This window comes from Lichenostomus cassidix, chromosome 29 (genome assembly GCF_008360975.1).
Source record: "Lichenostomus cassidix isolate B80296 chromosome 29, HeHo_3.0, whole genome shotgun sequence".
In the NCBI taxonomy this organism is placed as follows: domain Eukaryota; kingdom Metazoa; phylum Chordata; class Aves; order Passeriformes; family Meliphagidae; genus Lichenostomus; species Lichenostomus cassidix.
The window spans coordinates 2,073,175-2,085,608 of NC_139509.1; the positions used below are offsets into that span (position 1 = coordinate 2,073,175).

Consider the following 12,434-nt stretch of genomic DNA (forward strand, 5'->3'; position numbering starts at 1 on the left):
GACCAGCCAGGTTTGTCTGGGAAAATTCCAGGAGAATTCCAGGAAAATTCTGGGAGAATTCCAGGAATATCCAGGGAAAATCCTAGGAAAATCCTGGGGAAATCCTTGGAGCAACCCCGGAGCTGGGAGGGTGAGGGGAGCCTGGATAATAGGGTGAGAATGGGAAAAAGTGGGGTGGGAAACCCTCAGCCTTCTGTAATTCCTGGACAGCCAGATCTGTCTAGGAAAACCCCAGGAGAATTCCAGGAAAGTCCCTGGGAAAATCCTGGGAAAATCCCTGAAACTACCCCGAGCTGGGGAGGGTGAGAGGAGCTGGATAATGGGGTGGGAATTGGAAAAGGATGTGGGAAACACTTGACCTCCCACGATGCCTGGCCAGTCAGGTCCATCTGAGAGAATCCTAGGAGAATTCCAGGAAAACCCCAGGAAAATTCAGAGAATATCCAGGGAAAATCATCCTGGAATCCCTAAAACCATCCTGGAGCTGGGGAGGGCAAAGGGAGGTGGATAATGGGGTGGGAATGGGAAAAAAGGATGTGGGAAACACCCTGGGGGGTTGGATTTGGGAGGTTTCTGTGGAGAAATGTGGGAGTGGTTGGAATGTGATCCTTTTCCATGGAAAAAGGGTGGGGAAATGAGAAGATTGTGATCCTTTTCCATGGGAAAAGGGTGGGAAACAAGGGGATTGTGGATTGGGATCTTTTTCCTTTGGGGATTGTGATGCTTTTCCATGGAAAAAGGAGTGGGGAGTGAGGAGATTGCGATTCTTTTCCATGGAAAAAGGGTGGGAAACGAGGGGATTGTGATCCTTTTCTGTGGAAAAAGGGGTGGGAATAGAGGGAACTGTAATCCCAAATCCATGGAAAAAGGGTGGGGAGTGAGGGAATTGTGGCTTGTGATCCTTTTCCATGGAAAAACAGATGGGAAATGAGGGAATTGTGAACCCTTTCCACGGAAAAAGGGTGGGAAATGAGGGGATTGTAATCCTTTTCCATGGAAAAAGGGTGGGAAGTGTTGGGAATGTGATCCCAGTGTGAATCCAGGCTGGAAGCTGCCAGGAGCCAACACCACCACCCCCTGGCACCTCCCAGACCCCAAATCCCTGACCCCAAACCCGTTCCCAGAAATTCCAGGAGCTTTTTCCACGATCTGGGATTCCCCAGTGTGGGAAACGTGGCTCAGGAGCTCCAGGGAGGCAGAATTTTCCTGGGAAAAGGCCAAAATCGGGGCATTCCTGGCCCTCCTCACTGCGGTCCCCCTGGAAACACTGGGATTTCTGGGAACAGGGACATTCCAGAGTGAGATATTCAGGAGCAGAGACATTCCAGAGTGGGATTTTGGAGAGCAGGGACATTCCAGAGCAGAATATTCAGGAGCAGGGGACATTCCAGAGTGGAATTTTGGAGAGCAGGGGACATTTCAGAGTGGGATATTCAGGATCAGGGGACATTCCAGAGCTGGATTTCAGAGTGGGACATTCCAGAGTGAAATATTCAGGAGCAGAGACATTCCAGAGTGGGATTTTGGAGAGCAGGGACATTCCAGAGTGTGATATTTTAAAATGGGAATTTTGGGAGCAGGGACATTCCAGAGTGGGATTTCCAAGAGAAAGGGACATTTCCCAGCAGGATTTTCAGGAGAAAGGGACATTCCAGAGCAGGATTTTTGGGATCAGGGGCCATTCCAGATTGGGATTTCTGGGAATGGGAACATTCCAGATTGGGATTTTTGGGATCAAGAGCCATTCCAGACGGGGATCCCTAGGATCAGGAGCTACTCCCCCTTACAATTCCCAGTTTTAGGCCTGCTTCACTTCACAACTCCCGTTTTTAATCCCACTCCCCCTCACAATTCTCGGTTTTACGCCCACTGCAGCTCACAATTCCCAGTTTTAGGTCTCTCCCCCTCACAATTCCCTGTTTTAGCCCCACTTCCCCTCACAATTCTGTGTTTTAGGCCCACTTCCCCTCACAATTCCTGGTTCTAGGCCCACTTCACCTCAGAATTCCCATTTTAAAGGCCACTCCTCCTCACAATTCCAAGTTTTAGGCCCGCTCCACCTCACAACTCCCGGTTTTAGATCCACTTCACCTCACAACTCCCGTTTTTAAGCCCACTGCACCTCACAACTCCCGGTTTTAGCCCAGTCCCCCTCAGAATTCCCGGTTCTAGGCCCACTTCCCCTCACAATTCCCAGTTTTAGGCCCACTTCACCTCACAATTCCGGGTTTTAAGCCCGCTCCCCCTCACAATTCCCAGTTTTAACCCCACTTCCCCTCACAATTCCCAGTTCTAAGCCCGCTCCCCCTCACAATTCCGAGTTTTAAGCCCGCTCCACAATTCCCGGTTCCAGGCCCGCTCCCCGCCGCCTCTCCCGGCCGCCCCTCGGCCGGCGGCATTCCCGGCGTCGTTAACCCCCCCCGTGCCGACCCCGGCGCCGAAGCCTGCTGTCCCCCCCCGCGGCAGGAGCGGGCCCCGCTGGAAGCAGGAGGGATCCGGGAGCGGCTGCCGGCGCTGCGGGGACACTCACGGGGTAAGCTGGGGCCCGGCAGCCGCTCCCAGGGGCCTCCCAATCCCGCCCGCTCATCCCGGGATTCCTTTGTTGTGCTCGCATTGCAGGCGAGGAGATCCGCGAGCTGGACATGGTGCCCGAGGCGCTGCTGCACCCCGAGCGGCCCACCTTCATCGAGCGGCTGGCCGGCAGCTTCACCAAGAGGAAACGCTCTACGCCGCAGAAATTCGTGGGTGAGGATGGGGTGGTTTTTGTGGGGGGAAAGGGGGGAAATGAATCCCGGCGGGATGAGGGGAGCCGTGAGGGATGGCGGCGGTGGGGGAGGGGAGCGGCGCGGCGCCGTGAGGGGAAACGGCGAAAAAGGGCTGGAAATGAGGGGGAAATGGAACAAAACAGCACTCGGATTGAGTAAAAACCCGCTGGGATTGAGGGATTATCCGATCGGATTGAAAAAAATTCAAATTTTGAAAAATCTCCCCTCAGGTTAAACCCCCCCCACCAAGTTAACAAAAACCACCCTCAAATTAACAAAAATATCCCTCAAATTAACTAAAACCTCCCTCAGATTAACTAAAACCCCGTTGGGATTGAGGAATTACCTGATCGGATTAAAAAAAATACCAAATTAGAAAAATTCCCCCTCACGTTAAAACCCCTCCCCTCGAATTAACGAAAAGCTCCCTCAAATTAACGAAAACCGCCCTCAAATTAACTAAAACCTCCCTCAAATTAACTAAAACCCCGTTGGGATTGAGAAATTATCCGATGGGATTAAAAAAAAATCAAATTAGAAAAATTCCCCCTCAGGTTAAACCCACCCCCCTCGAATTAACAAAAATCTCCCTCAAATTAATGAAAAGCTCAAATTAACACAAATAAATAAACCTCAAATTAACACAAAACCCATTGTGATTAAGAAATTATCCTCTCGGATTTAAAAAAATCAAATTAAAAAAATTCCCCCTCAAGTTAAACCCCCCTCAAATTAATGAAAAGCTCTCTCAAATTAACAAAAACACACTGAAATGGGAAAAAAACTCCCTCAAATTAAAAAAAACCCCATAAATTTAGAAGAATACCTGCAAATTAACTAAAAACTCCTCAGGTTTAAAGAATCCCCCTCGAATTAACAAAATACTCCTCCAATTAACAAAAATACACTTCAAATTAAAAAAAACCCTCAAGTTAAAAAATTCCCCCTCAAATTAACAAAAATACCCCTCAAATTAAAAAAACCCTTCAAATTAAAAAAGTCTCCCCTAAAATTAACAAAACCCCCTCAAAGTTAAAAGAATTCTCCTCAAATTAACAAAACCCCCCTCTAATCAATAAAAAACCCCTCAAAGTAAAAAATTCTCCCCTTAAATTAACCAAACCCCCTCAAATTTAAAAGAATCTTCCTCGAATTAACAAAAACCTCTTCAAATTATAAAATGGCACCTCAAATTAAAAATAACCCTCAAATTTAAAAGTTCTCCCCTCATATCAAAAAACAACCCTCAAATTAAAAAAAAATTTCTCCTCATATTTACAAAACCCCCTCAAATAAAAAATCCCCCCTAAAATGAACAATAAAACGTTCAAATTAATAAAAACCCCCTCAAATCAACAAAAAAACCCTTGAAATTAAAAAATTACCCCCTCAAATTTTGAAAAAATTAATTTAACAAATCCCCCCTCAGGTTAAAAAAAAAACCAAAAAACCTGGAATTAACAAAACTCCCTCAAATAAAAAAATATTGTCCCTCAAATTAAACCAAAACTCTTTAAATTAGCAAAAATCCCTCAAATTAAAAAGTTCTCCCCTCAAAATAAAAAACCTCTCAAATTAAAAAAAACCCTAAGTTTAAAAAATCCTCAAATTAAAAAATTATCCCCTCAAACTGAAAAAACAACACTCAAATTTTAAAAATCTCCCCTCAAATTAACAAAAAACCCTCAAATCAACAAAAAACCTCCTCAAATTAACAAACCCCTTCAAATTTAAAAAATCCTCCCTCAAATTATAAAAAAAATTCCCTTAAAAAAATCCTCCAATTAAAAAGAAAATTTAAAAAATGCTCCCTCAAATTAAAAAAAGCCTTCATTCAAAAACACCTTAAATTACAAAAAAACAAACCTCAAACTAAAAAAACCCCTGAAGTTAAAAACCACCCCTCAAATTAAAAAAATCTCCCCTCAAATTATAAAAAAAACCCTGCTTAAATTAAAAAGAAACACTCAAGTTAGAAAAAAATCAAAACCTTACATTAATAAAATCCTCCCTCAAAAAAAAAAAAACACCAAAACTCAAATTAAAAATTTCCCCCATCAAATATTGGAATTTTTGGGGCTTTCCCTCCACCTCTCTCCCCTCCCCGGTAATTTATGAACCTTTTGAGTTCAATTTTTATTATTTTGGGGGTTTTTACCCCATTCCTGGGAAAAATGAACCCAAATTTGGGGCTGAGCATTCCCAGATCCCTCTGATGGGCTTTGGGATCTCCTGATCCCAACCCCAACCCCAAACCTGCCCATCCCAACTCCTCTCTGCCCCTTTCCTCCCCCTTTTCCCAATTCCTGCTGCTTTTCTCCCCCGTTATTTCCCATATTTGGGCTCTGGGAGATCCCCAGCCCCACTCCATCCCATCCTAAACCCTCTCTCTGGTACTGGAGGCTCTCAGGGGTCTCCAAACCCCAAATTTCCCCCATCCCAACCCCTCTCCCTCATCTGGGGGGCTCTGGGGGTGTCCCCAACCCCAAACCTGCCCCATCCCAACCCCTCTCTCTGATTTTGGGGGTCTGGGGGAATCCCCAACCCACCCCAACCCCAAACCTGCCTCATCACAGCCCCTGTCTCTGATTTTGGGGAGTCTGGGGGAATCCTGAACCTTAAACAACCCCAAAACTGCTTCATCCCAACCCCTGTCTCCTATATTGGAGGGTCTGGGGAGATCCCCAACCCCAAATAACCCCAAAACTGCCTCATTCCAACCCCTCTCTCTGATTTTGAGGGGTCTGGGGGAATCCCCAACCCCAAACAACCCCAAACCTGCCTCATCCCAACCCCTCTCTCTGATTTTGGGGGTCTGGGGGAATCCCCAACCCCAAACAACCCCAAACCTGCCCCATCCCAACCCCTCTCTCTGATTTTGCGGGGTCTGGGGGAATCCTGAACTTCAAACAACCCCAAAACTGCTTCATCCCAACCCCTCTCTCTGATATTGGGGGGTCTGGGGAGATCCCCAACCCCAAATAACCCCAAATCTACCCCATTCCAACCCCTGTCTCTGATACTGGGGAGTCTGGGGTTTCCCCCAACCCACCCCAACCCCAAAACTGCCTCATCCCAACCCCTCTCTCTGATTTTGGGGGGTCTGGTTCTTCCCCCAACCCACCCCAACCCCTCTCTCTGATTTGGAGGTCCCAGGGGGTCCAAACACCCCAAACCCCAACCCTTCTCTCTGATATGGGGATGCTCTGGGGGTGTCCCCACCCCACTCCAAGCCCTCTATCCAATCTGGGGATCCCAGAACCCCAAACCCACCCATCCTAACCCCTCTCTCTGATCTGGGGGTCTCAGAACCCCAAACCCACTCTCCCCAAGCCCTCTCTCCAATCCAGAAATCGAGGAACCCTATCCCAACCTCTCTCTCTCTAATCTGGGGATGTCCCCACCCCATCCCAGCCTGTCTCTCTAATCCGGGGGTCCCCGAACCCCAAACCCACTCACCCTAAGCCCTCTCTCTAATCTGAGGGTCCCAGAACCCCAAACTTCTCTAATCTGGGGTCCCAGAACCCCAAACCCTCCCACCCCAAGCCCTCTCTCTAATCTGGGAGTCCCAGGGGGTCCCAGAACCACATCCCAACCTCCCTCTCTCCTATCTGGGGGTGTCCCCACCCCATCCCAGCCCCTCTCTCTAATCTGGGGGTCCCAGAACCCCAAACCACCTGCCCAAGCCCACTTTCTAATCTGGGGGTCCCCTGCCCAAGCCCACTTTCTAATCTGGGGGTCCCAGAACTTGCCTGCCCCAAAGCCCTCTCTCTGATCTGTGGCTCCCAGGGGGTACCAGAACCCCAAACCCTCCCACCCCAAACCCTCTCTAATCTGGGGTCCCAGGGGCTCCCAGAACCCCATCCCAGCCCCTCTCTCTCTCCGATCTGGGGGTGTCCCCGCCCCATCCCAGCCCCTCTCTCCATCTGGGGGTCCCAGAACCCCAAACCCACCCGTCCCAGCCCCTCTCTCCATCTGGGGGTCCCAGAACCCCAAACCCACCCATCCCAGCCCCTCTCTCCATCTGGGGGTCCCCGCACCCCAAACCCACCCACCCTAACCGCTGTCCCCGCCCCGCAGGTGAGAAGCAGATGCGCTTCGCGCTGTCGGAGCTGCCGTTCGATGTCAGCCCGGGCTTCGAGAAGGACTCGGTGGAGGTGGTGCCGGCGCACGGCCACGCCCTGGAGCCACCCTACGCCGGGCCGCTGTCCCTGCTGGGCGCCGGCGACCCGCTGCGCCCGCTCCGCCTGGCCACCAACTGCATCACCGAGGTGACCCCGGTCATCAGCTCGGTGTACACCCAGATCCAGGCGCTGCCCGCCCGCCTCGAGCTGCCGCGGGGCCGGGAGGCGGCGGACGACGGCCCGGAGGGCATCCCGGTGATCTTCCGGAGCCGCGACGCCGCCGGGTCGCCTTCCAACGGCTGCCAGGACTCCACGGACACCGAGAGCATCCAGGAGGAGCGGCCCGGCGGCGGCAGCAGCCGGCACAGCCCGGCCTACGCCAAAGAGGAGCCCAAGGAGCCCGACGGGGCGGCGCGCTGCTTCCCCAAGGACGCGCTGCGGGTGCTCAACGAGGACGGCGAGCAGCTGCGCGCCTTCTGCTGCGAGCACTGCCGGGTGCTCTTCCTGGACCACGTCATGTTCACCATCCACATGGGCTGCCACGGCTTCAGGGACCCTTTCGAGTGCAACATCTGCGGCTACCGCAGCCAGGACCGGTACGAGTTCTCCTCCCACATCGTGCGCGGCGAGCACAAAATCTGAAAAACCCCGCCCCGGATTCCCCCTTCCCTCCCCGGTCCCCATTTCCTCCCTTCCCTCCCCGTCTTTAGCGCGGCCCCTCCCATCCTTAGGGCATGGAACTGTTGGGTTGTGTTGTTGTTTTGGTTTTTGTTTTCCTTTTATACTCCTTTGCACTGACTTTGGCTATAAAAACAAAAAAAAAAAGTATTTAAAAACGAGGAAAAAAAACCGAAAAAAGAAAAAATCCCCAAAAAACCGACCGGCCCCGCCCAGGGGGAGCCCTTAATCCGCTTTTTTTATAAACGGAGTTATTTAAGTATTGAATAGGAACGGACTTTTTTGTGCTTTTCCCCCCAGCCCCCGTTATTTATTAAGCTTTTGAGTTGCTCTTTTGATAATTCTTGGGGTTTTTCACCCAAAAAAAAAAAAACAAGCAAGGTCTCACTTGAATTTTGGAGACTGTTCCCCCCTGCCCCGCCCCCGCCGGCTCCGAGCCCGGCACTGCCCGGCCCCATTCCCGGGCTAAAGGAACCTCAGAATTCGGTGCTAAACCCCCCCGGGACCCCCCAGACCCCTGCCTGACCCCCCAGCCCGGGGGGAGCTGCTGCGTCCCGAGCTTTAACCGGGAGACCCCCGGAATGGGACGTGGGGACCCCCGGGATCCCCCCGGAGCCTTCCCGGATCTCCCCCTCCTCCTGATTCCACCAGGGGTCCCCTGGAATGAAGGGTGAGGGTCCTGGGCTTGGATCCTGGGGTCTCCTCCTCCTCTTCCTCAGCACAGGCAGGATGGGACCCTCAAGCTGGGGGTCTGACTAACGGGGGGACCTCGGGGGACCCCAATCCCAACCCTCCATCCCTCAGTGCTGGGGACCCCCAGCCCAGACCCCACCCTTGGGGACCCTACTACCCCAGATCCCACCCCAAAGCCCACCCCTCAGTGCAGGGGGACCCCTCGCTGCAGCCCCCCACCCTTGGGGTCCCCCCAGCCCCCAACCCCTCAGATCTGGGCGACCCCCTGTTCATGGGGACCCCCAGCCGCAGCCCCCCATCCATGGGGACCCTCCAGACTCCAATCCCAGACCCCAACCCCTCAGAGCTGGGGGATCTCCCTTATCGAGACCCCCAACCGCAGCCCCCCGCTCCTGGGGGACCCCCACCCACCCCTCAGTGTTGGGGGACCCCTCGCTGCAGCCCCCCACCCATGGGGACCCCCACCCCAATCCTCTATCCCTGGGAAATGGGGGAGACCCCAACCCATGGGGACCCCACCCCTCAGTGCTGGGGGACCCCTCGCTGCAGCCCCCCACTCATGGGGACCCCCAGTTGACACCTCTTGGTGCTGGGGCACCCCTAACGGCAGCCCCCCACTCATTGGGACCCCCACCCTTTGGTGCTGGGGACCCCTCAGCTCAGCCCCCCACCCATGGAGACCCCCAGCCCATGGAGACCCCAATCCCACCCCCCAATCCCTTGGATCTGGGGACCCCAGCCCTCAATTCTGGGACCCCCAACCGCAGCCCTAGACCCCTGAGGACCCCCCATCCCTTGAAACCAGGGACCCCTCGCTGCAGCCCCCCACCCATGGGGACCCCCAGTCCACACCCGCTGGTGCTGGGGCACCCCTAACGGCAGCCCCCCACTCATGGGGACCCCCACCCTTTGGTGCTGAGGACCCCCAACCCATGGGGACCCCACCCCTCAGTGTTGGGGGACCCCTCACTGCAGCCCCCCACCCATGGGGACCCCCAGCCCATGGAGACCCCAATCCCACCCCAATCCCTCAATTCTGGGACCCCCAACCACAGCCCCCCATCCCTGAGGACCCCCATCCCTTGAAACTGGGGGACCCCTCGCTGCAGCCCCCCACCTTTGGGGTCCCCCAGCCCATGGTGACCCCATCCCTCTAATCTGGGGACCCCCAGCCCCATCCCCTCATTGCTGGGGGCTCCCCATCCCACCCCCAGGGACCCCCAATCTCCCCCTCCCCGGCTCTGGGGACCCCCACCCCAATCCCCCCATTGGGGGTCCCGCACCCCCCGGCCCAGGATGCATAAAACGCCCCCAAGCTGCGGGGGCCAAACCAAAGCTGTCCCCCTGCGGGGACACCACGAGCACCTCGGCAGCGCCCGCTGCCCTCCCACCCTCCTGCTTTAGGGGATTTTTGGGGATTTTCCCCCTTTTTCCCCTTTTCCCCTCCTCAGCGCCCGGCGGCTCAGGGGGGGCGGCTCAGGGGGTGCCCCCGTTCCCAGCCGCCCTTTTGGGGTGCCCACAGCGCCCAGCCCTCCCCCGGCGCCCTGACCAACCCAAAAATGGGGGGTTTTAACCCAAAACAGGGTTTCTGACCCCAGCGTGGGGGTTTTTTAACCCAAAAATGGGGGCTTTTCACCCCAAAAAGGGTTTTTTCAACCCGAATCAAAGCTCTGCCGTTTCCAACCCCTCTTGGGTTGGTTGGGTTGGGGTTTTCTTCCCCCTTTTCAGTTTCTTTTTCCCATTTTCTTTTTCCCTTCTTCCATTTCTTTTTCCCCTTTCCCATTTCTTTCCCTCCCTTTCCCATTTCTTCCCCCTTTTCCATTTATTTTCCCTCCCTTTTTCATTTCTTTTTCCCCTTCTCCCATTTCTTTTCCCTCCCTTTTCCATTCTTTTCCCCCTTTTTTCCATTCTTTTCCCCTTTTTCCATTCTTTTCCCCTTTTTCCATTCTTTTCCCCTTTTTCCATTTCCCCCCCCCCTTTATTTTTTCCCCCTTTTTTCGGCGTCTGACCCGAAACTGTAGGAATTTTGTAAGACCTCCAGGTGGCTTTATCCCTGTAAATATCTATTTTTTAAAATCCGACGGATGAAGAACAAATGAGGATGTGCAATACCCCCCCTCCCACCTTTCCCCCAAAATCCCGAGGAATTCATGGATTTGCTGTTGTCTTTTATTTTGGTTTTTTCGTTTGTTTGGGTTTTTTTTTTGGCTTTGCCCTTTTTTGTGAGGTTTTGGATTCGCTTTTGGACCCCCTCCCCTTTTCCCAAACCCCCCTCCCTCCTCCTTCCAGGAGCTTTTGTATCTGTAAAATATTGTAATTAATGATTTGTGTAACGAGATCTACTGTAAGTTTTGTACTGTACTGGCTGAGGGTCTGTTATAAATAAACAGGAATAATTTAATGTGCCCCCCCCTGCCCCCCAAAACCCTTTCCTGAGCTGGGGGGGCCTGGGGAGGGCTTTGGGGACACGGGACATTGGGGACACACAGGGATGGGGGGAAAGGGACACTGGGGGGACACAAATGGCTTTGGGGGTCCCTTGGAGGGGTTTGGGGGCACACAGGACATTGGGAAGGGACACAAGGAAGGGACACAGGACATTGGGGACACACAGGGATGGGGGGGAAAGGAACACTGAGGGGACACAGGACATTGGGGACCCTCGTGGATGTTGGGGGAGCACTGGGGACCCCCAAGAGGGGACACAGGACATTTGGTACCCCTGGGGTTGGGGGGACACAAATGGCATTGGGGACCCCTAGGAAAGGACATTGGGGTTCCCCTGGAGAGGTTTAGGGGGACAGGACACTGGGAAGGGACACAGGAAGGGACAGAGGACATTTGGTACCCCCAGGGATGAGGGAAAGGGACATTGGGGGTCTCCTGGAGGGGTTTGGGGACACAGGACATTGGGAAGGGACACAGGACATTGGGGACACATAGGAATGAGGGGAAAGGGACATTGGGGGACACAAATGGCATTGGGGACCCCTAGGAAAGGACATTGGGGGTCCCCTGGAGGGGTTTAGGGGGACAGGACACTGTGAAGGGACACAGGAAGGGACAGAGGACATTGGGGACACACAGGGATGGAGGGAAAGGACACTGGGGGGACACAGGAATGAGGGGAAAGGGACACTGGGAAGGGACAGAGGACATTGGGGACCCCCGGGGTTGGGGGGAAAGGGACACTAGGGGGACACAAATGGAATTGGGGACCCCTAAGAAAGGACATTGAGGATCCCCTGGGGGGGTTTGCGGGGACAGGACACTGTGAAGGGACACAGGACATTGGGGACACACAGGGATGGGGGTAAAGGGACACAGGAAGGGACAGAGGACATTAGGGACCCCCGGGGTTGGGGAAAAAAGGACACTGGGAAGGGACAGAGGACACTGGGGACACACACGAATGAGGGAAAAGGGACACTGGGGGGACACAAGTGGCATTGGGGACCCTAGGAAAGGACATTGGGGGTCTCCTGGAGGGGTTTGGGGGGACACAGGACACTGGGAAAGGACACAGGAAGGGACACAGGACATTGGGGACACAGGGATGAGGGGAAAGGGACATTGGGACACACAAATGGAATTGGGGACCCCTAAGAAAGGACATTGGGGGTCCCCTGGGGGGGTTTGGGGGTAAAGGGACACTGTGAAGGGACACAGGAAGGCATAGAGGACATTGGGGACCCCCAGGGTTAGGGGGAAAGGACACTGGGAAGGGACAGAGGAAGGGACACTAGGGGGACACAAATGGCATTGGGGACCCTAGGAAAGGACACTGGGGGTCCCCTGGGGGGGTTTGGGGGGACACAGGACATTGGGGACTCCCGTGGATGTTGGGGGAGCACTGGGGGCCCCAAAGAGGGGACACGAACATTGGGGACATGCAGGGATGGGGGGAAAGGGACATTGGGGGTCTCCTGGAGGGGTTTGGGGGGACAGGACACTGGGAAGGGACACAGGAAGCGACAGAGGACATTGGGGACCCCCGAGGTTGGGGGGAAAGGGACATTGAGGGGACACAAATGGCATTGGGGACCCTAAGGAAGGACATTGGGGTCCCTTGGAGGGGTTTGGGGGGACACAGGCCATTGGGGACCCCCGTGGATGTGGGGGGAGCACTGGGGACCCCCAAGAGGGGACACAGGACATTGGGGACACACAGGGT

At 54.0% G+C, this 12,434-nt stretch overlaps 1 protein-coding gene and 1 long non-coding RNA gene across 6 annotated transcripts in view; one reads left to right on the forward strand and one right to left on the reverse strand.

The window, feature by feature from the left end:
* Nucleotides 1–10,661, forward strand: part of IKZF4 (IKAROS family zinc finger 4) — a 50,976-nt gene extending 40,315 nt beyond the window's left edge. For 4 of the 5 annotated variants that reach the window (XM_085041198.1, XM_085041196.1, XM_085041199.1 and 1 more), the window contains 3 exons: nt 2,354–2,533; nt 2,620–2,745; nt 6,846–10,661. In XM_085041198.1, coding sequence (XP_084897324.1) covers nt 2,354–2,533; nt 2,620–2,745; nt 6,846–7,531 — 992 coding nt within the window. In that variant the 3' untranslated portion in view covers nt 7,532–10,661. The remainder of the gene's footprint in view (nt 1–2,353; nt 2,534–2,619; nt 2,746–6,845) is intronic. The other variant, XM_085041200.1, reaches the window with a different exon arrangement.
* On the reverse strand, nt 4,859–5,885 carry LOC146425853 (uncharacterized). The gene is made up of 3 exons (XR_014846378.1): nt 5,818–5,885; nt 5,615–5,663; nt 4,859–5,256 (listed from the first exon to the last, which is right to left on the reverse strand). It is a non-coding gene; the product is annotated as an uncharacterized LOC146425853 (long non-coding RNA).
* Nucleotides 10,662–12,434: the final 1,773 nt, after the last annotated feature.